The sequence below is a fragment of the Rhinolophus sinicus genome, chromosome 15 (assembly GCF_057876585.1).
Source record: "Rhinolophus sinicus isolate RSI-liver-muscle chromosome 15, RSI-T2T, whole genome shotgun sequence".
Classification (NCBI taxonomy): Eukaryota; Metazoa; Chordata; class Mammalia; order Chiroptera; family Rhinolophidae; genus Rhinolophus; species Rhinolophus sinicus.
Genome location: NC_142515.1, coordinates 102,402,403 through 102,430,377, shown reverse-complemented (window position 1 = coordinate 102,430,377; position 27,975 = coordinate 102,402,403). Strand labels below are relative to the sequence as shown.

Here is a 27,975-nt window from a genome sequence, read left to right as displayed (position 1 = left end):
CGGTATAGCCAGACAATAACATATTATTCAGTGCTAAAAAGAAAGAAGTTATCAAGTCATGAAAATACATGGAATAACCTTAAATGCATATTACTAAGTGAAAGAAGCCAATCTGAAAGGCTACATGATGCAGGAATTTAACGATATGACCTTCAGGAAAAGGCAAAACTATAGACAGTAAGAAGTCAGTGGTTGCCGAGGGTTTAGAGGCAGGAAAGGAGGGATGAATAAGTGAAGCACAAAGGGTTTCTAGGGCAGTGAAACTGCCTGTATGATACTCTAATGGTGGATACATGTCCTTATACATTCACACAAACTCATAGAATGCAGACCAAGAGTGAAACCTTCCGGTGATAATGATGTTGAAACGTAGGCTCATCAATTGCAATAAATGTACCAGACTGGGAATGTTGATAGTGGGGGGGGGCTGTGCATGTGTGGGGTGGGGGTCTCTGGGAAATCTCTGTTCAATTTTGCTGTGAACCTAAAGCTGCTCTGAAAAATAGCCTATTAAAAAAAAATAGAACCATACGTATTTAAGTTTTCTAGACATCAAACTAATTTAAGAAGTCAGGGTCAATATAGTACACTAAATCTGAAAAACATCATGCTAATGAAAAAAAATTAGCCACAAAAACTCACAAATTGGATGATTCCGTTTACATAAAATGTCCAGAATACGCCACTCCATGGAGACAGAAGGTAGATTAGTGGTTCCCAGGGACTAGAGACAGGGGAAAATGGGAAGTGACTGTAGATGTGTGTGGTTTGTGTGTGTGTGTGTGTGTGTGTGTTTAAAATGCTCTAAAATCAGACACTGCTAATGGCTGCACAGTATATGAGTATACCTTAAAAACCATAAAATGTACATTTTTAAAGGGTAAATTTTTATGGTATGAATGTAAATTACATCTCAATAAAGCTATTATATTAAAAGTTAATGAAAATAAATATCTTTAAATACTAAAAAGTATTATAAGTGGATAAAATCAAATAGTAATAGAGTTATAAGCTTTTCAATGAATAACACTGGAAATTTCAAGAGGACTTCTGAATTCAGGCCACTTATATCTAATGCTAAACATCATTTTTTGGTCTTGAAGTTTTCTTAAAATTCTGATGTTTCAGCAAATATATTTCTCATATTAAATTATGTTTTTGTGAGAAAGGAGCAAAGATGAGAGAGAGAGAACATAACCTGCTAAAAATCTTAATTTCATGTCTTCTGACCTCAAGAACTGTAAAATAATAAATCTGTGTTATTTTAAGTTACTAAAAAAAGTTATATTTCTGGAACACAAATTATAAAAAGTCTATAAGGTGTTAAAAATTTATCCTTTTAAAATATTTACACTTCTAACATTTTGCCTTCTGGGCATTAGAAAGGGAAAATGAATTTTAAATATTCCAGATAATTAGAATTTCAGAAATATCCAGAAAATGACTAATAAAAATGCTTTGCAAACAAATAGAATACTAACCATTGTGACCACAGATTTGAAACTGCTACTGTGACACATGTGTTTGCATATATGGCATCCAAGCTCTGTTTCTTTTGTTTTGGGCACCTAATTCAGGAACATCTGTTTCAATAGAATCTGTTTAATATGGAAAATAATCTTTGGTTTGAAAACAGGCTGAATATGTAAACCGTTCATCAGCTCTGTCACTATTAAATGAAGGCAAATCCATTGCCCTGGATAGAAATTCCAATTTCCTCCCCAAAAGATGTTACATCAATTGTTATTAAAAATATACATTTTGATAATAGGTTGAGATCGTTTCGGCCCCAAGACCTCTAATCATTCCAAAAACTCATAGTCACAGACAACCGTTTAAAGGTTAAAGAGGGTGGAGGGATGGTAGAAGAGGGTAAAGGGGGTCAAATATATGGTGATGGAAGGAGAACTGACTGTGGAGAGTGAACATATAATGTGATATATAGATGATGCATTATAGAATTGTACATTTGAAACCTATATAATTTCACTAACCATTGTTATCCCAATAAATTGAATTCAAAGAAAGAGATAAAAATATATACATTTTATTTATTCCTTCATTCTAAATGTTCATCTAGCCTATATTCTGTGTCAGGTACTTCAGTAAGTTTTAAGGCTGTGATGTAGACCAAAATAAGACATTATCCTTAAAGGAGCCCCCAGTTTAGTTGAAGAAACAAGTGTGTAAATAAAAATTTGAAATACTTATGATAAATTTTAAAATTGATATAATCATACAGTATAGAGGAGGGGTACCTAAATCTGCTGAGTGAGCAGATGAGTAGGGTGTTGAAATAAAATTTCTCAATTAAGAAGTTCAGAAATTTCTTTTTCAAAATAACAAATTTGTGAGAATTATTAAAGCTGCAACGGTTTCAGTTTTCAAGTAAAAAGCAACCCCCAGTACATGAAAAGATGCTCAATATCACTAATCATTTGGGAAATGCAAATCAAAATCAAGAGATACCACTTCAAACCTGTTAGAATGGCTATTATCAACAAGACAAATAATAATAAGTGCTGGCTAGGATGTGGAGAAATTGGAATCCTTGTGCACTGTTGGTGGGAATGCAGCTTCTATGGAAAAGAGTATGAGGGTCTTCAAAAAATTAAAAATAGGACTACAATATGATTCAGCAATCCCACTTCTGGGTATATACCCCAAAGAAACAAAAACAGTATGTTGAATAGATATCTGCACCCTCCTCATCTTCATAGCATCATTACTTATAACAACCAAGATATGAAAGAAATCTAAATGTTTGTTGATGGGGGAATGGGTAAAGAACATGTAGTTTCAGACAAGTAAGAGCACAAAATTATGCATAAATTTAATGAATAACTTTACTTCCCCAAACAGATCATGTACCATATGTAAAACAGAACGTAAAAGTTTATACTCATTTGAAAGTTTGTAATGCAAATTATCATAATTCTTCTGATAGTTTTCACCTAATATACTAGTTATAACCTTTGAAGAAGTTACGCATATAGTAAAATTCTATTATAAAACAGAAAAAAGGAAGAATTATTAACTGGAAAATAACTATAATAATCTTACTGAAGAAAATTTTTTGTAATAAAATACAATTAAAGCCTTTGCTTAGAAGCAAAACTATGTAATGTTAGAATAAAGCATAAATAATGTGGTAATAGAAGAAAAATAAATTTAATAATATACATAATTTTAAGATAAACTTTTTATAACATCTTTAAGTAAGAGAATTTCTATGTTTCAAATTAGTATTATAAAGACAAAAAGCATGATATTCTGAGGATAATTTAAATATTGGGGGCAAAAGAGTTAACTCTGTAATAAATGTTTTTTAACTTCAAAAATGGTAAGGACACATCACAGGAATGAAAAAGTTTTTTCTTTTTTTTACAACTCTCTACTTCATTTTCCTAAACACTACATAGAATGAGTCTAAGTCAATATTTATAAATCAAAATTTCGGATGATCACCTATAAACAAAGAAAATATTATATTGTTTATTACCCATAGAATTCATATCATAAATATTTTGTATGACATAGTATTAAATTTTCAAACACTAATTGTTTTATGTGACATTGTAAGCATTAAATTTTCAAATACCAATAAACATGAGGGAACAAAATTCTGACGAAACTGTGCACGCAACAAAAACTATTTTGATGTCAGTACTTCTTACATAATTTGAAGAAAATGATAACTCTATGTTGATAACTGATAGGAAAACTGATCTAAAAATGTTTAATGTAGTTACAGTCCATCAAGACCATCTCCCAAAACGTGGATACTAAGGTTTTTAATGATTATTGATAAACATGCCAACATTTTTCTTTATATGTATGCATACTATATACATTTTATAAAAATACATAAATATGATTATAACAATAGCTATATTAAGGAGGCATTAAGTGCACTTTTTCTTTTTCATTTGTATATCTCTATTCCTCTCTATCCACTTAAACATAAATATATTTCTTATATGAATAGGCCATGGTAAATATCATTTCTATGAGTGTTTTTTAGTTTACTTACACTTCTGAGTTTCATTTGAGTCATTTCATCATTTCCAATGCCTATTACATTCACAAAAATCTCCAAAGCATTGTAGAATAATAAGGGTTTAATTTCCAAATTTTACTAATATAGTATAATGCTTTAATTTTTAACATGTTTTTGCAGCATGCTTGACAATATTTATTTCATTCAACTATTTTACACGTTTTATTTTTGAAATTCAGAAATTTTATCAACTCTTGACAAACTCAATTAGTGGTCATATATTTTACTTCTTAAATTTGTTGATAATTGATTATGTTGGCATATTTCCTTATAGTGAAAGAGTCTTTCTTCCTTGCTATAAACTCCACTTGATTGTACTTTGTTTCCTTTGATAAATTGTTAGGTTTTTTTTCCTAATATTTATAGTTTTGCATTAGAATCTGTCTGAAAAAGGTGAAAGATGTATATGATCTGAAAAGAAACCAGAAGAGGGTAAACGGGGTCAAATATATGGTGATAGAAAGAGAACTGACTCTGGGTGGTGAACACATAATGTGATATATAGATGATGTAATACAGAATTGTACACCTGAAATCTATGTAACTTTACTAACAATTGTCACCCAATAAACTTTAATTGAAAACAAAAATCTGTCTGAAAGCTCGTAGTGGTTTTTCTTGATTTTAAATTTATTAAAAATAGCAGAGTATGCCTTACTCTGTTTATTTTCTTCTCAAATGTTCCTAAAACTTAGTGAGACTCATCAATCTGGTAATTTGGTTCTTTGTTCAACTCATTAAGAGATTTCTTCATATATTTGTTACTTAAATCTCTTAAGCTCTATAATTTTTTCTCCTTATGGAAGTCTTAATTTTTTGTTATTTTTATTTCATCTCCTCAAAATCTTGAGTTTTTTTCCTTTCATAACTTATACCTCTTTATATTTTCACTTTGTGCTTTGAGACATTTCTTTTTCTTTATCTTTTATATCTGTAAATAGGTTCAAATTTAAGCATATTATCCTTCAGTTTACTTACTGCAGTATTTGTTTGGGAAATTATGTTATTTTAGTTCCAGAGAGCATTTGTTTGGGATACACTTGAGTTTCCTTAAGGGTTTTTGTTATTAGTTTGTTCAAGTGGTTTTTGGTCTGTTACAGCAACTCTATTTCGCTGGCATAAAATGTATTTGCTCTGACTGGATCTTTCTCTCTCTCTGTTCGAATGCCTTAGATGGTTTGTTATTTTCTTTCTTAGCCCTTAGATCTGGTGGGAGAAGTAAACAAGTGGACACAGTGTTTCTAGTTTCTGCAACACTGAACTGGTGGTGCAGGGAGAGCAGGGCTGCCAGACCCATGCTGACCAGCAGGATGAAGCTTTCCTGTTCCTGGGTCTCCAGGCGTATTCTCAACGTCAGGAGCAGAGGACCTAGTCCAGCTCCTCCCTATCCCTAAGGTCACAGCCATTGGGTAAACTTCCACCAACGTCAAATTTTCCTCTAAGAACCTAAGAATCTCTGTGAGCTAGGTTTTTCCAAAAATGGTAACTCTAGCCCAAAGAAGAAAGAGTCTTTACCAATTCTCTCCATCAAGATCTTGTTCAAACCTAAAGCTTCTTCTGTTCCCAAAAGTGGATCAATTTCAACAGCAATTTGACCTGGAAAAGACAGGTAGTCAGGAATTTGGAGAAAAGATGTAGAGAGCCATGTGTTTTAGTTTTGTAGGCCTGCCAAAATAATGTACCCCAAATGGGTGGCTTAAACAACATAAATTTATTGCCTTACAGTTCAGGAGGCTGGGAGTCCAAAATCAAGGTGTTAGCAGAGTTGGTTCTGTCTGAGGACTGTGAGAGAAGGGTCTGCTCCAGACCTCTCTCCTTAGCTTGTACATGGTCATCTTCTTCCTGTGCATATCATCTTCTTCTATGTGTATCTACGTGTCCAAAGTTTCCCTTTCTAAAAGGACACCAGTCATATTGGATTACAACCCATCCTAATGATTCATTTTAACTTGACCATCACCATAAAGATCCTATCTCTAAAGAAGGTTACATTCTGAGGTCGTAGGGGTTAGGACTCCAAACATATCTCTTTTTCAGGGGATATGATTCAACACACAACCGCCATATTTAGGTCAACTCTTTTGACGTAAAAAGTGTCCAGACCTGGAGAGGATTTTTATAATAGTTTATTTTACCAAAATGATGACAATGCTGATAAGCAAGTGAATGACATTTTGCAGTTTCTTTTATGCATTTGGAATTAAGGAGGGTACACAAGGAAGATTATATGAAGGTGCGAGAGAGCATGGTACAGAATAGTTTAACAAAATTATGTGCTCCCCTGAGAGGGTGGTTACACCTGTGAAGGGTCTGAAAAAGAGGCATTTCAAAGGTGTGTTAACCTAGGTGTACAAAACCAATGGGCAGGGCTTGCTTAAGGTGAAGATAAACCCTTTACAGGCCTGGGGTATGATTACACATCATGAACCTGCTCAGGAATTTACGACTGGATAATGCTGTGAGGTTACTTTCAGTCACTGAACTTGTACATATCCCCTTTTTCATCCACAACTGTCTATCCCTAACACTCTACTGAACATATTAATTAAGCTCTAGATTCATCATGACCCCAGATGCCATAAAGATAGGCAAATTGTGACAAAATTTCTTGAGGTCAATAGAATAATTGATTCTAGTCCAAAGGACCTAAGGGGATCATGAGAAGCAAGAGAAGATTATCATAAGCAAATCTAGGGTTTCATGTGTACATCCTACACATCACCAGCTTCAAAATCAATGAATGTTTAAAAAAAATATTCAAAGGCATTATTACTACTACAAAAGTTTCTGTCTATAAACCACCCCTTGGGTAATTCATTTGCACTTTTATTAGGTAAGTTCTTAATGTTTCTTATTGCTGTATTGTTGAGAAAAGTGGTGGAGATGAATATATATCCATCATATTACCCTACAATATAACAGAATTGCAATATTTAGATTTCAAATCACAAGCAATTATTTATTGCCCAATAATTAAAGTTCAGTAGTAATCCATGTCCTGTGTCTGACCTTTAATTATTTTAAAGATAAATCATTATGAGTAAATAAAGAGTGATAAGGCAAAAGGATTGCTGGAATTTTCTTTTTTCTAGCTTGGAAATTTAACAATATATATCAGTATTCATCATTTTCAAATTACGTCAGAGGTCTGGAGAAAGTATTTTGTTGATTTTGGAAGTGGTGTTGTCACTCAGTTTGAAAATAAAGTATGGCTATATACTCCAATCTGTAGTTGACAGGCATTAGCAATTCAGTATATGATGTCGTATACAACACTGAGAAAGAGTATCATACTCATATTTCACCTCAGATGAAAAATGTAAGGGATGTCAGTTAAAGTTGGGGTGTTTTGAGTATTGCACATTTAAAAGCTTTTCATATTCCTACATGTAAGAGGTCTGTCATAGAAAAGTCTACACAATGGGAAAACCTCACAAGGAATTTAAGTATGAAATGGGGTTTTTATTGGTTGGTGTATTAATAAGTAGATGAAGGTATCTCCTGATATTATAACCATATTTACATATTGTCAACCATCCAGAAAATTTAGCAAAAATTTTTAACTTTGTACACTGTTTGGTCCAGAATCTAACAGTCTTTTATGATATGCCTCAAACTTATTTCCCACTACTTTCCTTCAGTTACCAGGTTATTTTTCATGACAATAATATAAACAGTTTAGAAGTTAGATAAAATTTGAATGTCATTTCTGCTTTAAAATAGTAAGAGAGTGATATTGGGAAAGTGGCTTAAAAATCTTTGGGCCTCAGTTTCCTCATCATTAAAACATGGCTAAGCTTATGTATACCTTAGGGTCTTGAGAGCAGAAATTAGGTAATATATAAAGTATCCAATACAATAGTTAACTACACAAATATTACTACTGAAATCCTATTTATCCCACTTTTTCTTCCTTCTATGCTTTTGAAGATTTTTTTTACCCTGTTCCTCCTAAAAAGTTTTCTGCTATTATTTCCACAGGTTCAAATGTTACAAATGAGCTGTGAATTGATTTCAAATCTTTGTTATATATTCCCTACTTTACAGTAAAACAGAACATTTTCTAATTGTGTCATGCTATCCATATTGAAGCAATGCATTTGAATTCCCATAGCATTTCTCTTTGGGCATTGAATAGAGATTTATCAGATAATTGATATGCCAATTGCTGTTGGAATTTAAGTAAGAAGAAAATATTTGTGAGAAAGTAAGAAGACATTCTTGGCAAGTAGTTTAGTCATTGAGAAAGATAAGAGATTGAAGTAGGGCTTCAGAATGACTATCTGAAGAAGTTTCGGGAAAGAACTAAGATTCAAGGAGTGAAAATTTTGATCCTCACTGACAGTAAATAAAAGCCATTATAAAGAGCTAAAGAATAGGTTGTAATTTTAAAAAATGCTATTATCCTGAGATACTCGAATAAACACACACACACACACACACACACACACACACACACACACAATTTTACTTTCCAGTCTTCTAATCCACACTCACATGTAAATGGTCAGGGGAGTGGGGGAAGTTTGGGGGTGGGGGGAATAGAGAAACAGGGTAGAGAGACTGATGACAGAAGAACAGTTGTACCATATGACCTAGCTGTCCTCACTTGAACTTATTGTTAAGATATGGAAAATGTGTAAGAAGAAATGGTGGGTAGCCACGTGCCTCTGGTAGCCATCTCATTAGATTTTCCGCCTTCATCTTTTGAGAACCCTTATTATGGCTCAATGGAAACTCAACTTACTCTAATCAACAATGCTTTCCGGCCAGAAGCTGGCCAGGGTTAAGAGAGGATTCTAGAAGCAACGGATTCTCCTGTGCCGCTGCTGCCCACGCGCCACACTCCTGGCTCTTCCCTAGCCCTTTCCACGGGCTTACTGTTTACTCTTTCATTTCGGTGTAAGGTCAAGAGATTGGGCCACATCCGAAAAGACCTTTCGTTACTAAATTGTACCTTTCCCTGGAAGCGAACAAGGAGGGTTTCTCAAAAGCAATTCTGCTACCTAACCCACAAAAGCCGCTGACTCTCCCAGTTCTTGGCCCTGAGGCTTCCTTCCCCCAACTCCTTCCAGTCGCCTTTTAGGCTCTGCATCTGTTACTCACTGCTTTTTTTTTTCTTTTTTTTTTTCTCACAGGGTGAAGTGCTAAGCACCGCCTACCGTCATGAGTGGCCTGTCACTCTGTCCCGCTGTGAGGTCGTGATTTGCGAGCTAGGCAGTGTCGTCTGGCCCCGCCTCCGCCTCCCTTTGCCGCGCTCGCTGTCTCGGCTTTTATCCAAAGGTGGGGAGTAGGATTCGGGCTGGCGGCACTTGGAGCAGGTGAAGAAGCATCTTTGTTCCGGCTGTTGCTGCTGTTCTTTCTCCAAACGTGGGTCTGAGTCAGGAAAGGACAAGCATTCTTCCTTTGCCGCTAGAGCTCCAGTGAACTGTTGCCCAGAACCTAGGCACTTCATATATTTCATCTCACCCATTATTCCGTTTTCACTGTGTAAATCACCTGCACATTTGTAATCCTGTGAATCTTCCGCTCAATGCCCAGAGCAGGGACTGAAAGGGAATTTCAAGTGTTTGAAAGAGGGCCTCCGCGGTCTGCGGGGAGCTGTCTGTGGTGCTGAAGCGTTCCAGGCGTTTGTTTCCACCACCACACGGAGTTAGATTGCACATTTGCATTCCCGGCTTTCTCATTCCCCCACACTTTGGATAAGACTAATTTCAGGATCGTGAATTCTCTTCATATCATGGCCCCCGTGAGACACTTTCGGACATTAGTTTCGGGACTTTATTTCTGGGAAGCAGCACTATTACTCAGGTGAGTCCACTTGTTTTTAACAGTTGGCAAACTCAATGAAACCTGTGTACTAGGTTGCCACCACTTGTTATTGATGAAACCAAGAATGCCATTAGAAATTGACCTGTTGAAAGCATCCCTTAAATAGTATTGTTTTTTATCTAAAATCATCTAGCAATCTCTGTTGAGATCTTTGAAAACATGTAAATTTGCTCTATTTTCAGTTATTAATGTATTTTAGTAACTGATATATTATTTGCAGCTGAGATTACTCTGGAAAAATTATTTTAGAGTCAAGTTTTTCCTTCTCAAATTACTATTAGATCTTCCTTTTTTCTAAGTGAATTATAAGTTCTGGATGTTATTCTCTGTTTGGAAGTTATAAACCATTTAGTTATTAGAAATGGAACATAACTAACTTTTTAAAAGGCAAAAAAAAAAAAATTAGGACATAAACATTTACTGATCAGAGGAATTCTGAACACTGTTGATATATCCAGAGGTTAAGTTACATGAATCAAAAAATAAAGGCCTTGCAAGTACTATTTTCTAATGAGCTAGTTTAGGTAATACATGGAGGCAAAATCATAAATAAATCATTAGATATGTTATATGTTAGGAATCATCTTTTTGGAGAAAGTAACATTATAAGAAACCAATTGAACAATAAAATTGTTCTATACCATGTCATTTTCTTATCATGTCCAGTCATATTTGGTAGGCCTCATTTTTTCTTTTTAATTAATTTAAAGAGAAGAAGACAGACTAGGCAAAATTTAACCACTGTTCTTAATTAAACAATGTATAAGATCAGATAATTTAACCACTGTTCTTAATTAAACAATGTATAAGCAAGATACTGCTCATATAGATTTTTGAATCATCAACATAAATTTCATTTTACTGTTATAATTAGCTTATTATTATTATAATTTTCATTTTATGGTTCATAAGTTTTTCAAGAGGACTGAAATCAAATAATCAGAGTAACTAGGTTATGTATATGCTGATTTCTATTTGAAGTATGTAAATATTCTTTCCTGGGTTGCTAGGTCAAGTTTTCATGTTTGGGCACCTTAGAAAAACATAATGTATTTCATAAAAACTACCTTACAGAAAGTTATATTATTTTGATATGACTGTAGTAACAGGAACTAGTTGTAAAGGTTATTATATTACTGAAATTATCGATTTTTTCTTAAGGGGTTGAACTTCTTGTAAACAAGAATATTTTAAGTGACGATATTTTAATATGACTTGATAAAGTTTTGTAACTTTACAATTGTCACAAATTTTATATGCAGTGATCAAGGCAAAGAGTATAGAGTTTTTATATTTATGGAAATTTCATGGAAAGGAGTACAAAATTTATAAGAGAAATTGATTTTACTCTATTTTTAGTATCTTAGGTAATAATATCAGATGATAATATTTATTTTTTCAAGAAATCAGAATAGTTTAGTTGATAGATAATTAGATTTTGGAAGTTTAATGTCAGTAACTAAAATGTTTTGGTCAATGTGGTCAAATTTGTATAATGGCAATTCACCATATTTGTTGTAATATATTCTTAGATATGTAATCTTCATTACTAGAGCCTCTGGTGTTTGTCTCGTTTTATTGAAGTTCACAAAAATTGTATTTCAAATTCATGATCATTAATGTTAAATAATTTTAGTTAAAGTTGTTTATGAATAATCAAAAAATGTAATCCCTTGAAAAAGACATACCCAATATAGAAGTTTATGTGATACATGTATTCTTAATCAAGTTTTTCTTTTTTCTTTTGTAAATTGAGTAAACTTTTTCTTGACCGTAGACTAGTCTTAGATAACAGCAGCTCACCACTCTCTGAAGAAGTTTAATCTTTATAAGTTTTAAAGATTTAAACAATTTTTGAGATATAACATGTACCCAGAAAAGGGCACAAATAACAAGCTTCCACATAATGTTTCACAAAGGTAACACACATATGTAAAGAGACCACAGATCAAGAAGTAGCATTGCCAGTATCACAGAAGAACTCAGACTGCCCTTCCCACCTCCATATCCTTTCCCAGGAACTACTCTGCCCAAAGATAGCCTCTATCCTGACTTATGAAACAATAAATATGTTTTTCCTGCTTTTGAACTTTATATAAATACTCAGTTGAATCTGCTTTATTTTTATGAACATTATGTTTATGTGATTTATCCATATTGGTGCATGTAACAACAGCTTGTTTATTCTCATTGCTGTATGGTATTCCATTATATGAAGTCATGACAATTTATCCATTAGCCAGTAGAGGATTATTTGGGTATTTTTCAGGTTTTGGTTAGTGCTGCTACAAATATCCTTGAACATATCTTTTTGTGACTACATGTGAATACATGCATTTTTGTGAGCTGTAAGGTTTCCCTAAAAGCTTTCCAAAGCTTTCCCTAGGGGAGGAATTTTCGGTTTAGCAGATACTGCATAGGTTAGCTCTTTAGTAGACAGTGCAAGCTTTCAAAAGTAGTTATACCTATTTACACGTTTACCAGCAATGTCTGATAGTTTTCATTGCTATTACTAGTACAAAATTTTATCAGTGGAATATTATTATAAAAATTTCTAACACTTTCTTAGTCTACTATTCCAAGTCCACAGATGATATTTTAGTTCTTTTATCTTGGCATAATTTCTACTTTTTAGTAAATAAATTTTATTAAGGCAAAAACAGCAGAACAAAAATATTTACTAACATAATACAATTAGAAGTATTCAGTACCAGAATACGTCAAGTATAAGAATATAATTTTTGTAAGGAGAATTGTTCTTTATTAATAAATACGGGAGAACATTGCATAAACAGACAAAAGAAATCTGAATATCTTAGTAGTAAAGTTTTTAAAAGTTTGACACTTTGCTCAGATATTGCTCTTTTTTTGAAACAATTCTGCTATGGTGTTTGGGTCCTAGTTCTCATATTAATAAAATAAAGAACAAAACACCAGTGTTCAGCTTTCTTTGAAATGTAGATAAGTGATGATTATGAAGAGCTTGTGGAACAAATTCCAAAAGCAGGGGGACTGCCAAAAAAAATTTTGTTTAAATTAACTATTTTCATAACTTAAAATTTTGATTTTCATCTTTACAGTTTGATATCATTATAGACTTGCTATGTGAATAAGTTATGGTACATTGTGAAAAACTCAATATGTGAATTTAAGACTTCATGATAATCACACGTAAAATGCTTTCTTGGTTTACTTCAAAGCCCAAGAAGAACATTTTGGCATAGAATTTCTTATTTTTGCTTTTGGTATGTTTTGGATGGTGGGGAAAATCCTTTTTAATGTTAGCTGTATTTTCTTATGTAAGATACCGAAGAAAAATGTACTTCAAGAAATAAACCTTTACTATTTCGGGATTTCTTATGTTCAGGTACAATAGCAGGGTTCTTTGCAGCTTTTTAAAATTATGCCACATATAATATATGCTTCTTCCCTTTGTGTCTCTAACTAATCATACATTTTCTCAAGTAAAGCAGGATCATGGCCCAGTTGTCTAGCCAAGACTTCAAGCAGTTTGTCCTGCATATTTAGAAAATAGCTTGTAAAATGTTTCCTCTTCTATAAAATTTTTCTCTCCCTTGACCACGCAAGTATGTACTGAGGCAACTCAATCAACAAATATGTGCTTAATATGCAATGTTAAACATTTCAACAGAATTGCTTAATTTTGTTGCACAAACACTTGTGTTGGGTACAATTTGGCTATGAATGATTGGGAAACTACCACCTTTCCTGTCATGCAACTTAGAGTCTAGCAAGGAAGAAAGTACAAAACGCCAAGTGACAAAAGAAAAATACAAACAACAATGTTTAGGGAATGTGAGATAGAGAAGCTATCCAGAAGGCTTGGTACTTGTGCTGGATCTTGTAAGATGCTTGTTCCATGGGCAAAAATAACATGTAAAGATAATATTCATTCAAAAGAATGATATGGGCATATAGTGTGCTTAGGGAATGGTGATGGTCGAATTCAGTTGAAGGAATTCCAATTTATGGTTTAAAATCATATTCTACTAGCAAGAACTACTACTGTTGGTTACAATAACAAACCTACAAAAATATGAGGGAGTCACAGCTTCCTTAAACAATGGAATATGGGTAAAATTTAGAAGCAAATAATGTAATTATAACTGGATAGTTATTACAAGAATGGTCTTGTAACTTGGCTCAAAATATATCTATGAATTCCTCTCTTTCAGAGGTAGAGTTTATCTCAAAATTACCATTAATCATAAGATAGCTAATAATAACTAGTAATAGTAAGAACTATTTAAACAAACACCAATGACAAAACTACAAGAAGAAAAGAACAATATGCTCATTTTAGAATTTGGAGACCATGTTTGTGTTTTTCACCAAAATATGGAAAATCATTTAAAGAAAATCAGGTAGAGGATTTGGATTGCTGGAAGAAAAGAGGACATTGAACTTGATTTGGGGTGTTTTGAGAGGTTAGCAGTAGATTTTGGTATCTTGCTATCAGCTAGGAATGCAGAGACAATGCGTGAACCGTCACAGTGTTATGATGGTGACCATACTTGTGCAAAGAAGAAAGAATAGAGAACATATTTGTATGTAATGATGATAGAATATTCAGAGTAGGGCACAGAGAAGAAGAACTCAGAGAGCTCTGAGCTACACTGTGGAGGTGACACTAATCGTAACCAAATGACAGAGTAACAGTATCATAGTTTTATACTGTCGATCCCAAGGACCTCCTCTTATCAATAGCCTATGTCTTTCTATCACTTTTCTATAGAACCTTCCAAAGCTCTAATTTCAACTAATCTCATAAATTAGCCCACAGTCGTGGATGGTACATTTTATTCACTTAAGTTTTCCCAGGGATTTCTAGGGAATTATTTGGGGGGAACATACATCTTTTACTTTTCCTTACTTCACGAAGCATATATAGTGGATCCTCCTTGATTTTCCCACCAAACCTGTCTCTGACCCTTGTCCACATCGTTATCTTTCTACTTGGATTAACGGTGCTTATTGAAAATAAATTCATGTGTAGGTAAATGTCTATGGGAAACGTGGGTTGTCTTTCCCCACTAGGAGAAAGGGATAGCCCTAGCTTTGTTTTGCTTGAGTGAGTGGCTCAGGAAGAGAGACAAGTGAGTGACTTTTAGAGAACTGGTTCCAGAGGGAAGGCAGGAATGTCAAGACAGAACCATGTGTTTAGCCACAAACAGAAAGTGTGTGACTAGAATGAGCTGTGCAGCCACAGAAAACGAAGCCATCCTAACAACTGTATTGCAACCAGACGTATTGTAAGGACATAGAGATTGAAATCCTCGGGCGTTGTCAAAAGAGAAAACAATGGTAAAAGAAGAATAAGAACAATAAGAGAAGAAGGAGAAGAAGGAGAGGGAAGAGGAGGAGGCGGAGAAGGAGAAGGAGAAGTCAAGGAATGAGAAGCCCCCTTGAAGTGCGTTTCTGAAATTCTTTCAGAATCTCCGTACTAGAAATGCTCTTAGGAGGAAGTATTACCAGCACCTCTCAGACAATTTAATGCACAGAAGTACTCACCTCATTGATACAAATAGGAATAGCATAACATCTAAAAGTCTCTGGAAATAATTTATTGAATGGAATAAGTTCTAATGCAAATGATGAAGAATTTTCTATGAGTGCATACAAACATTTGCCATAACCAAGTGGGAGTTTAGGCTAGACCCTGAGATATTTCTGATACTGTGATACAACAACTGCTGACAGAATATGATTGGGCTTACATGAGAGGTAAAAACTGGTCCATCTAATATCATACCTAAATTTGAGAATCTCTCAAAATATTTCTAACAGGTGGCCATCCTGTAAACTTGAAAATTTTCCAGCAATAAGAACCTCTTTACCTCAGAAGGAAAATATTTATGAAACAATTTTAATTAATAAAAACTAAAACGCCATTCTATACTCTCCAGGCCATAGTGAACTTCCTTTTTCTTTAGGTGGCTCCCCAAATATTTGTCTTTGTGTATATTTTTCTTTCTTTCTTTCTTTCTTTTTTTTTCTCTCTCATGCTTGACCCTCCTGTTTGTGGAACGTTTTCATTTGAGGCATGGTTTGAAATTATAACCTTTTCAATACAGGTACTCCATTGCCTGGAACTTTCTACCCGAATCTCTCTATAACTTTATAAAAATGTATGGAGAAATAAAAAAAGGACTACATTCCAGGCAGTGTGTGTTGTACTGGGGAAACAGAACCTCAGCTTTTAACAATATACCACTGTAGAGGGGAGACCATGTGACATCACTTTCAAATGTATGTTTTAGATTTTCATGCAAGACTTCCCTCTCCCTCTTAACTGTAAGTCCCACAAGGATAAGATTGATTCTGATCTTGGTTTTTATCTCCATAATATTTAATTCAATGTCATGCATGGAGTAGATGCTCAATATGTAACAAATAAACATTGCAGTGACATCTGCCTGTCACATGTCTATGTTTATGACTTTAGATTTGAATTCTATTTAAATCTGTATTATTACTTGGAATGAAAAGGGAGTCTGGTGTTTAAGATCTCATAAATGATATAGAAGCTCAAACAGATCTCAGATGTTCCCTAGTTTGAGACTAGGTTGTAAAACAGATATAAACTGGCAGCATCTACTGGAAAAGTGATGGATTTTTTCTCCTTATCATGATGAGAAACTGAAATTTGTATTGTACAATGCATTATTTCTCAAACTTTTTTCTCTATTATTGCTTTATAAGGAGCTTTTTAAAGATATTTTTAGGCTTTTTTTAAATTGCTCCCATGAAATTATAATATCACACTATACTGTATATTTGCTCATGTATGATATATACATGTTTATATATAGTATATATGTATCATATATGTGTGTGTGTGTGCTTTATAAACGAGACGATTTTTCATCCTCGAGATAAGATAAAACTTTCTCCCGCCCCCCAGGGGTGAGATCACCCATAGAGAAGTCATGGTACAATGGTTACTCCTTTTTCATGATACTGCCTAGACTAGACTTGTGCAGTTTTACCATTTGGAGTGATGGTCTAAGAATAAAGGAAGTATTTACTTGTTTTGGATTTTATTAGAGCTCTGCAACTTTGTAAAATAAACAAATGGTTGGCATCATTTATCTATTGACACCCTTTAAGATAAGTTGATACTAAAAGCATTAGACAACTTTAGCAACATCTTTTCCCATAAATGTGTATGGCTTCCAGAAGCCGCTTGCTATTAATAAATTTCAAATCACGACTGCCCCTACTAACATCATTGTTAGATGACTTCCATAATTTCATACAACTATTTTTAAAAAGAATCTTGGCGAGATTATCATTACAGTCTATTTATTTTCTATGATGTTTGCCTAGTTTCTTTTTTTGTTTGTTTTGGTGTCGTTCAGATTGGCCATACAATACATAAGATGGAGACGAGGCAGAAGATGAGTGATTTGAACCTCAATGAAATGACCACTCAAATGTCCTCCATCAAATGACTGGGAGGAAAATGTGAACTACATTTGTCTGGCTAATTTGTACTCAACTCACTTTCCCTTTTCAAAGAATCCTTCTCTGATCCTCCCCCCAAATCTAGGTGAGGATGCGTCCTCTGTTTCCAGACACCCAGTGCCTTTGGTACTGCACATATCCCAGGGGTGTGGTAATTTTCTGAGTACTGCGTCTAGTTCAAATTGTGAAGTCCTTGAGGGCAGGGATGGTAACATAATTCTAAATTCTATCTCTAGGGCTTAAAAGAGTGTGTGGCATTCTGAAAGGGCTCACTAATTTTGGAATAAAGCATTGTTTTTTTCCCAAAAGCAGACTGACAATTTCAAATAAATAACTCTCTCTAAGCATAACTAAAAATACTATGCTGCCTTTCTCTGCTTCTAGCATTCAAGGGGTAATTTGGTGCTTCGTTTTTTTCTTTATTCCTAATTTTATTTATCTATGGTAATACTGGTATATTTACCCGCTTGCCTCTTATCTCTCTTTTCTTTCACAGAAAAATTTCTGCAAAATGAATCTACATTTTTCCATTTCCTCACTTCTCACCTATGCCTCACTTGTTCCTATTTGGGATCTATTCCCACCTCTCCTGAAAGAAGTGGTGCTGAGCTTCTATGTGATAGCTTCCTCTCTTTTAAACATTGGAAAAATGGAAATAATACTTCATATAATAATGGTTGTAGCAAATAACAATTAAATGTATATATCAAATACATATACAAATATCTAAAACTGTATCTTTAAATCGATATATAATTTTAATTATCTACTTTTTATAAGCTGTCTGAACTAGAAAGAGAAGACATAATTAAATGACCGTCCTCCATAATAATCAAATAAATAATGCATTTACTCAAAGCATACTATTTAAATTTCTGTTATTGTACCTACCACAGTTCTGGGATCAGAATTACTGACAAGTTTTCAACTCTCTAGATAAACTGAGAACCATTGATATAACAGAATATTTGTTTTTGTCTTTTAATCTCTTTATTCATATACATTTATGTTTTAGGCCCAAGACACTATATAAAGGATGGTTGAATGATAATTTCTTTTTTGCTGGCAATTTTCAAAAATGTAGTCATGAATAATGACCCAAAATAGTAACAAGGATAAACATTGAGAAAAGGAAACATCTTTTTAGGAATGGAAAGGAGTATAAATTCTTTATAAGGAAGAAGGGAATTTAAAGAGATCTAAACAGTTGATGAAATTTGAGTGGGCAGAAAAGAGAGAAGAGCATTTCAGGCAGGGAAAGCTTTGTTAGCAGAGGTGACAGGTCAGTTTCCATGTGAAATGGAGGCTACAGCAAACTTAATAGCAATATTTCTACCATGGGACCTCCAAGTTTTGTTTTTTCTCTCCAATAAACCTATGTTTTATGTTGTTTTAAGATGAATTTCCTGGGAAAAATTATATGACTATTGTAGAATGTTGGAAAATATCAGCAAATGTTTATTCAATTAATAGGTTTCTCTATTTCTAAACAAAATGTTTATTGCCATTACTTGATATTAACGAAAGAACGTATTTGGATAAACTCTTTTATATTCACTTGTTCTATTGATCTCTCTCTCTCTCTCTCTCTCTCTCTCTCTCTCTCTCTCTCTCTCCACACATACATACATACAGAGGGTGCCAAAAAACTGTATATTCATTTTAAGAAAGGAAAATACTGTATTAAAATTGTAGTACTCAATATATACCAATGATAAAAAATAAATACAAGTCACGTTTGACTTCTGCAATTACAAGAGGTGTTCAAAGTGGTACCATCAGCACCCAGACACTTTTGATTATGGGAAATTACTGCTTGAGCAACGTTGACAAAATTGTCCACTTGTATACATTTTTTTGGCACCCCCGATATATACTTGTTGGTTGACTTGTATCATTTAAACGTGTTTGCTCTGTGTATCAGAAGTTTGAGGACTGAAACTTAGTTATTGGTAGATTAAATAAAACAAAAATCCAAGAAAAGAAGATTTATGACTTTTCATAGTTTTATAAACGATTGCATTTCTGACAAGGAAAAGAAGAATGATGTACGTAATGAGGTCTTGACCTCCAAAACTTAAAAATAATCTATCTCTTATTTTCTTATTTAAACATAATAAAACACTCTAGCATGCATTAAATGGTATTTTTCACTAGTTCTTAAATCATTCCTTTTTAAAATGAGACCTACTTTTGTCTATTGAAACACTGAGGGACCCCACTTTGTATAGCATATCCCACTGTCAAGTGCAAATGAAGAAAACTCCTGTGTCTCTTGCCTCTTATTTTATTTATTGGAAAGAATACAGGTAACAGAGGATTATGTGAATAAAGCTATTAGAAATCTTCCTCTGCTTTAGGTTGTTTCTTTGTAATGATCTTAAAACACTTCTACGTATTTTTTAAAATTTATTTTTCAACTATAGTTGACAACAATAATATTCAAAAAAACCTTCTTTTTCCTTTAAGTCTCTGAAATTTAGGGTATGTCATTCTCCCTGCCCCAGTCCCCATCTCACACTGCTGGCTGAGTGATGTATGGATAACACCTGTAACAATTGTGGTGTGCAGTTGTGAAAAGTCCTTCCCTGCCTAGGGCATTGCTACTCAAAATGTGGTCTTTTAACCAGGAAATAATCATCACTTGGGAAGTTATAAGAACTACAGATTCCAAACTCCACCATAGACTTACTGAACCCAAATCTGCATTTTGTCAAGCCCTGCAGATAATAGACAAGCACATTCAGGTTTGAAAAGTACTGTTTTAAGAACATCAACCTCTAAGGGATGGGAAGAAGGTGAAATATTGGAAACAAACAGAAGTTATGCATAAGAGAAAAAGGAGAACGAGATTATGTCATAGAACCTAACAGAAGAGTTTTGGAAATGAAAGAGTGACCAGTCATATCAAATGCCATAAAAACAAAAAGAAACATGAAAGATTATTAGTAGCCTCTTAAGTGCATTTTTGGTGTAAAAATACACCAAATATGTTAGCCTAACATTGAAGGGTGAGTTAAAGAAAAAGATAAATACAGATTCCTTTTTTTCAAGAGGCTACTAGAAGGGAAAGTAATAGTGTGCACAGTTGAGCTACGCAATTCTTGGTTTGTTTGTTGGTTTTGTTTTGTTTTTAAAATGGAAAAAGATTTGAGCTTGTTTATAGTCTGGAAGGAAGAAGTCAACGGTTTAAGAAATGCTTAGGAAGCGACAGAGAGGTACAGAAGAGAAGGGGCGAAATCACTCACAAGATGAAAAAAGAGTATTTAAAGAGCAGTAGTTGAAGGGTAGTTTTTGAACCAGAAGAGCGCTAAATCTTTCTGGGGGACTAGATATGAGGTTAGAATAGGTGCAGAATATGGCAAGCTGCAGATACAGGGGTTGTGATTTCATAATTCAGCAGTTGAATCCTCAATGATCCCTTTGAAATGGGAGACAAGGTCATCAGCTGAGATAAAGATAAACTATGAGCAGACAAGTTTAATCTGATTCAACAGTTCCAAAACAAAGAATAGAGCCCAGTCTACGTTACTTCTGTTACACGGCAGGGGTGTGCTCACAGCTCTCTTGAGAGGATTCAGTCCAGCTCTGTTGCAGCTGATACTTCATCACTCTGCACAGGAGGAGAATGAAGCCTAGAGACCTAATCTGTATTCAGATTGCACTGACCTAGGTGGCAAAGCCAGAGGTAGAACTCACATCACCCAATTCAAATTAATGGCTTGTTTTTCCAAACAAGCACTGCAACTTAGGCTATTTGAGAGTGGAAAAGGAAATGATCACATCACTTTTTAAAGGGTGAAATGTGGTCCGTTCCATTAGGATCACAGTAAGACTTTTTAATTAATATTTTCATCAAAAATGTAAAAATGAGACCCACTTTCAAAATTTTAGTCTTTGTTTTTATCCACAGGCACCAAGTTTGGGAATATTGGCATACATTTTGTGTTTGCACCTCTGAACCCTTTTCTTTTACATCTTGAAAATGGCTAACCTTTTCTATGAAGCATTGATTTTAGGGATTTTGTTATGCATGGTTAAAGGAAAACATATGCTCTTACTGCCAAAGGAAACAACCTCTATAATCTAGAGGGTTTTAAAATCCTTCTGTTTCTTGGGAAACTGTTATCATTTTGCCTAGAATATTTTAGGTGTACACAAAGAAGAAAGGTGGAGAGGGCAAAGAAGGAAACAGAGGTGAGACAGACGGATAAGATGGGAGAAGAATCAGAGTAATCTCAGCTGAATATTAGCTTTAAGTATAATATTAACATCAGAAGTTACATCTTGCTGACCTCTTTTCTCTCTTAATTTTTAAAAAGAATATAGTCCAATAAAAAAATCTTAATGCAGAGGCTGATTTTCACTAGAGGGAAATGGAGAAACAGTATGCTCACTGCTATATTTTCCTTTCCTTATTACTTCCAATTATAAACTCTTTTTTGCTTTATTGTTTGATTCCTGCCTTTATCCTATGCTATTGCTCTCTCCATAAAGAAACGCAGTGGTCAGGCAAATGTGGGGTTTCCTACACCAGAGGAAGTAAAAGTTTCAATCTGTCTTGAATAAACCTAAGCCTGAACACCTTCCATTGAAAGGTGACACTAGCATAAATATTTGTAGTCACACAAATGGGGACTGTCTACAAGAATCTGAGTAAGCCACTGCTCTTAGGGGAAAAAAATCTTATTATGACTCCATTTTAGTATTCTGTGTACATCTTTTTTTTTGGGTTCAGAGACTCCAGAGATTGGTGCTTTAAAATATCATGTCGTTATGTCCTGAATCTTACTGATTTGGGGATTTATAAAAATGCATTTTTATCAGTAGGCATTGATGCAAGCACAATTAGTTGAAAATAGAAAGTAGAGAGTTCAAATTAAAGTAGTAGTACTTCTGTTGTATTTTATGTATGTGTGTATGTATGTATGTATTTATTTATTTATTTATATTTGGTAAATACCTATAACAGTTAAAATCTCAAGTAAAACGATGATTTTTGTGTTATCTCTGCGTGGTGAGATTAAGGTACATTTTCCTTAATTTTATTGTATTAATATTTTTATGATTGTTTTGTACAATGCACATATATTAGATTAAAATAAAATGTATAGTTTTTTAAATTAAATTTATTGGGGTGACAATGGTTAGTAAAGTTACATAGGTTTCAAGGGTAAAATTCCATAACACATAATCTATATATCACATTGTGTGCTCCCTACCCAGTGCTCCCTCCATCACCATATATTTGACTCTGTTCACCCTCTTCTACCATTTCCCTCCCTACCCTTTCTAAAGTATTTTTAAAAACAAGCTCAGTGCATATTTTAAAGGTCTAAAAGGTGTTTTGCCAAATAAGATTTGATTCAGAAGAGAAACACAATTCTTGATCAACATTTTCCCCATTGGTATGATGGAATCACTTTCAAATTGTCACTAGAAAAATCGTTCTGAAACCACACTCAGTGATCTTTTGGTAAGTTACACTTGTTGAGATATATTTGAAATATAAGGAACAGAATACTCTTAAATTGAACTTTGGGTGATCCATCCCTTACCAAATTGAACTCTAGAAAGACTCTAGATATTGTAGCCAAGTAGTATATTAATGGTATTTGTTGATTTAATGAAATGAGTTATATGACAAAGTCTTTGCCTTCAGCCCTGATGTTTCTAGCTAGCAGAGGAGATTATGAGATGTAAATATTACACATCAACAATTGCAAAAAGTGAGTGATAGAACCAAATGGCCTGTAAGAAATCAGCAGAGAAGGGATCATTTCCCACTCCGGTAAGCAAAGAAAGACAATACGGAGGACATGCATTTAAGCAACAGAATTGATAAAATTCCTTAAGGCAAACATGTGATCAGGGCACATTCTGGATTTTGAATGATTACTACTGTGAATCCTAGAGTTCTTTGACCCTTTCTGACTGAAGGAAAAGTAAAATCTACTGTTCTAAGAAGACTTTATTTTCCTAGTTTTGACTAAGAAGACTTTATTTTCCTAGTTTTGATCTTGTTGGTAACCTAATGTTTTTAAGTTTACTGTCCAAGAGCACGCTGTATTCCGCAGTCAGATCAAATTCTCTGACCTTTTTTCAATTAAGAAAAAAATATTGAATTGGTGAAGTCTTTGTACTTTCTGCTTATGAGTGTGTCTGTGTGTGTGTGTATGTGTGTGTGTGGTGAGTAAACACAATTAGAATAAGAGAGTTTCAAAAGACACTCTGTAGAATTTTGGTCTAGAATCAGGCTAAGGGAAGAAGTCTTTTGGACAAGAGAAATGAAAGAATACCCCTTCCCAGAAGGAAGAGAGGGGCAACAATGTTTAAGAGAAGCATTTTGTAGTTGGTGATTCATTTTAAGAAATCAAGTGCTATTTCACTAATTTGACAAAATAAGGTGATATTGACAACGTAGTTCCCACTGAATGTTGCTATAGGGATTCAAAATGTAACTAGAATTTTTTGAAAAGCTATGTGTTCAACTGCTGTAATAACTGATATATATCAACCACAAATCTATATTTATAATTTTGAATTTAATCATTATAGGCACTTAATTAAAATCAATTTCAAATTATGTAAATTTTACTTATTTATAATTACTTAGGTAATACATGATTATGTTTCCAGTATAAAAATCCAAGTATTTCAGATAAATCAAAACTCACCCTTGGTCACCACCAGTGTCTTAGTCCCTTCTTTAGAGATAATGATGGAAATCATTTGATATGTTTCTTTCCAGATCATATTCCATATATTTATGTAAATATATGTGCATATAAAGAAATACAGATTTTTTTAAAAAGATAAAATGTTTTAATTAGAGGAGTTACACTGCTAGCCCATTCCATGTTGTTTTCTTACAAGGGACAGAAGTCTATTAAAACGTTACCCCAATAAACTTAATAAAATAAGTGTTTTATCAAAAATGTTTACGTGGAATTAGGACAGCAAATATAAACTTCAGGAGAAGTCTTTGCTACAACTTTCACCTGATCTTTCCAAGGGAGATATTTTTTTCTTTGAGAGGAAATGTAAAGTAGCATCCAGACAAAGACTCTCTGTGCTCTACTTTCCAAAGAGACAGTGATGCTCTAAATCAAATAGAGGGTGCTTTTATTGCTCTCTGGAGCTACACTAAAGTTGAAAGAATTGAATCCCTGACCTTGTCAGATAGCATCATTGGGGAAACATATCCTTCCTTGCAGTACCCTCCTGAATACCTAACTTCTATGAAAATAAGGATAATAATAAATTATATGACTTATTGAAAATGTATTGAGTTTCATAGCAGCCAATTTTATTATCATACAGGATCTTCTTGGTTTGAAAAATATATTATTTATTGCTCTGGTAACATATTTCACGTATTATTTATTCATTTATTCCCCAAATATTTACTTACTGTCTCCGATTTGCTAATCAATATTCTAAGTATTGAGGCTACAGCAGTAAACAAACAAAATTCCCTGCTCTTATAAAGTTATCTTCTAAGAGAGGAAAACATTAAAGTAAATAAGTAAAATAAGTAGTATTTTAAATAGTAAGTTTTATAGAGAGAAGTAAAGCAGAAAGAAGAGAGAGAAACTGTGATAAGGGTCTAAGGCACTTTTAATTAAGTGATTCAATAGACCCTTGGAAAAGTTGTTATTTGAGTGAAAACTTGAAGGTGATGAGGGAGCAGTAAATGTGGCTGTCTAGAGAAGATTGTTCTAGGCAGAAGGAATGGCAAGTGTGATGGTCCTTACGTGCCAGTACGTTTATTAAAATTATAAAATAAATCATCCAGTAAAATATTACTGAAAATTTTTGTTTCTCAGTACCAATAATTTATTATAGTAGATAAGTTTCTCTTAGAGGTTTCAAAATTTCTTCTAATTCAACAGGTCCAAAACTGAACCCAGTTTCATAACTCTTATACCTGGTTTCCCTTTTCACTCTGTCCTCTATCAGTGAATAGTTTTTCCATACACACAGTTGCTCAAATCAGAAAGCTAAGAGTCAAAATATTACTTATCTATTGCTGCATAACACATTATCCTGAAATTCAGTGGCTTAAAACAATAATAGATATGTATTAGCCTCAAAGTTTCTGTGGGTCAGAAATTCAAGAACAGCTTACGTAGGTGTTCTCACTCAGAATCTTTCATGAGGTTACTGTCAAGATGTCAGCCACGGTTGTAGTCATACGAGGGCTTTTGTAGAAGAGAAATGACTGGCAAGTTGGTGAATTTTATTGGTAGGAGCCCTCAATTTCTCCCATGTACCTATGTGAGTGTCTGGGAGAAAAGCAAGTGATCCAAAAGAGAGCTAGGTAGCAGTAGCAATGTGTTTGATGACTTAACTACAGACGTCACTATGCCATAATCAAGTCACTTTACATAGCGAACATTCAAGAGGAGAAAAATGGGGCTCTACTCTTTGAAGAGAGGAGTGTCAAAAATTTTGAGTATTATTAAAACCATCAGAATCATGCTTGGTGCATTCATCTTGTTCACATTCAGTAGCAAATCATCACTAAATGTTGTGGATTTCCTTAATTATATCTCTCAGAAATCTTCTGCTCTTCTCCAACCCCACCGCTATTAAAATTACTTAAACTATCCTCAGCTCTTACCTTGACCGCTTGTTTCCACATGGGGCTATAAACGCAGAAGTCCCTAATATGATCTACAAGGCACTGCATGATCTGGTTCCTATGGCACTCTCTGGTCTCATTTTTTATTATCTTGACATTCTTTGTCTCTATTCCAGACACACTAATATTCTTTTAGCCTCTTGTACTTCCCAGGATACCACAGGTTCTAAGATATTTTCTCTTGTATTTGTCCATTCAGTCTTTTCCTGCCTGAAATTCTACTGTTTCAGCAGCAACTACCCGTACAGATTTTCAATGAGTTTTATACAAACTGATAGACTTCTTTTGAATTATTTAAAATCTTGTTAGAATAGCAAAACTGAAACAAAACTATTAAAGGAAAGACAATATAAATCCCAAACTGCTTTAAACATTATTCAATAGTTGAATTCTGAAGGACTGAATGTCCTGAATAGACGTTATTTAAGGAAGATCAGTGAACAAGTGTGTCAGTTAAGACCCCTACAACTGCACATTTGTGATGTGACTTGCAACCTCTCTTGCTAAAGTGCTTTCAAGCACAAGTTGAATCCATGAACTGGGATGAGTCGATCAAAATTTTTTCTTCTATGGTGCTTAGTTTTTCTTGATGCTTGTCTATATTTTCTATACTTAGTTGGGTTTCATGAGATACTATTATAACTACCCAGGGCCCTTCTACATAAATTGGTTTGCGTGAATGTCTCTTTATTTTGCTTAAAAATATGCCTGATCAAAAGAGTCATGGCATCAAATACAAAATCCAAACACTGGCTTAAGAACTTGGCATTTTTTCAAAATATATGTGTAGATTGTTGTTTGGTTTACTAAATTTATCTGTGACAAATGTGTGCCCCTTTAAATCTCCATGTTCATACTGGTAAGAGACTATCTGGCTTGCCCAAGGTGAAACAACTAGTGAATGACAAAGCTGAAACAAAGCGTAAGCTTCCTGGCTGTCCATTTGGAGCTTCAAGCACTGCACCCTGATGACTTTCATATAATTAACTTGTGCCCTCAACATATATTAGGGGCTATGAAGTCCATTGTAGGTCAATGTACCTGAAACAGCTTTCTTTAGAAGAAATAAGTCATTAAGAAGCTACAAATCAATGAGTTAATTAGCTGTGTTATGGCCTTTCAGTTCTTTTAGTTGAAATAAGCTGATCCCAAAACTATAAAGAAGTAACTGTTACCCATGAGAATAGACAGTTTTCATAGGCATTATAAAAATTACCATGAATTTTGAGCATGACATTTTGAAAGTGTTTAGTCAAAATGAGTGATTTTATGATAAAAGTAAATTTTGTAGGTCAAATAAACAAGATCGTAAACAGATGAGAGTTCAGAAAACTTATATGACTACATTATCTAATCCTTTGTCATCTATTTTTATTATTGAATAGAGTCCTCCTTCCCCACCTATAACCCTATATTAACCCTTCACATACAAACACACAAACAATATGTAATTTATCACTAACAACTAGCAAGCATTGAATATGGACACCTCTAATAAGCACTACTTTAAGTAAGCACTGAATGGAAACATCATTGCAATATCAGGCCTTGTTAAAAAGGCACACTTGACATTCCAATTTACAACTGTCTAGGTCTACCATTAAATGATCATTTTCAGACATAAAACCGATGATTTCAGTTACACTCTCAGATTTTTATGTCTTGGCTTTTTCCTATTTCTAAATTGGGTTTATGATCTTTCCTGATTATTCATTAGCATCACTCCTAACTTGGGTAAAAGGACAGAAGGAGACAAAGGTTGGACACTCTCTAGTGTCCAACATACACTCTAAGCATGATTATTGCTAGACTTGGAGGGTTATATTCTGATGTTTAACCTCTCTATCGTTGTATTTAGTTAATTCATTTCAAAAATATTTGCTCAGTCACTCTGGATGCTCTAGATTAGTCAGTCATGACGGAACAGTCATGATTTTTGCTTCAATAG

The 27,975-nt window shown here is 33.9% G+C and overlaps 1 protein-coding gene across 3 annotated transcripts in view; it reads left to right on the top strand.

Annotated features, from left to right (window-relative positions):
* The first annotated feature begins 9,257 nt into the window (after positions 1 to 9,257).
* Positions 9,258 to 27,975, top strand: part of GLRA3 (glycine receptor alpha 3) — a 150,813-nt gene continuing 132,095 nt past the window's right edge. The window contains exon 1 of one of the 3 annotated variants that reach the window (XM_088792540.1): positions 9,258 to 9,871. In XM_088792540.1, coding sequence (XP_088648666.1) covers positions 9,801 to 9,871 — 71 coding nt within the window. In that variant the 5' untranslated portion in view covers positions 9,258 to 9,800. The remainder of the gene's footprint in view (positions 9,872 to 27,975) is intronic. The other 2 variants (XM_019733097.3, XM_019733096.3) reach the window with 2 other exon arrangements.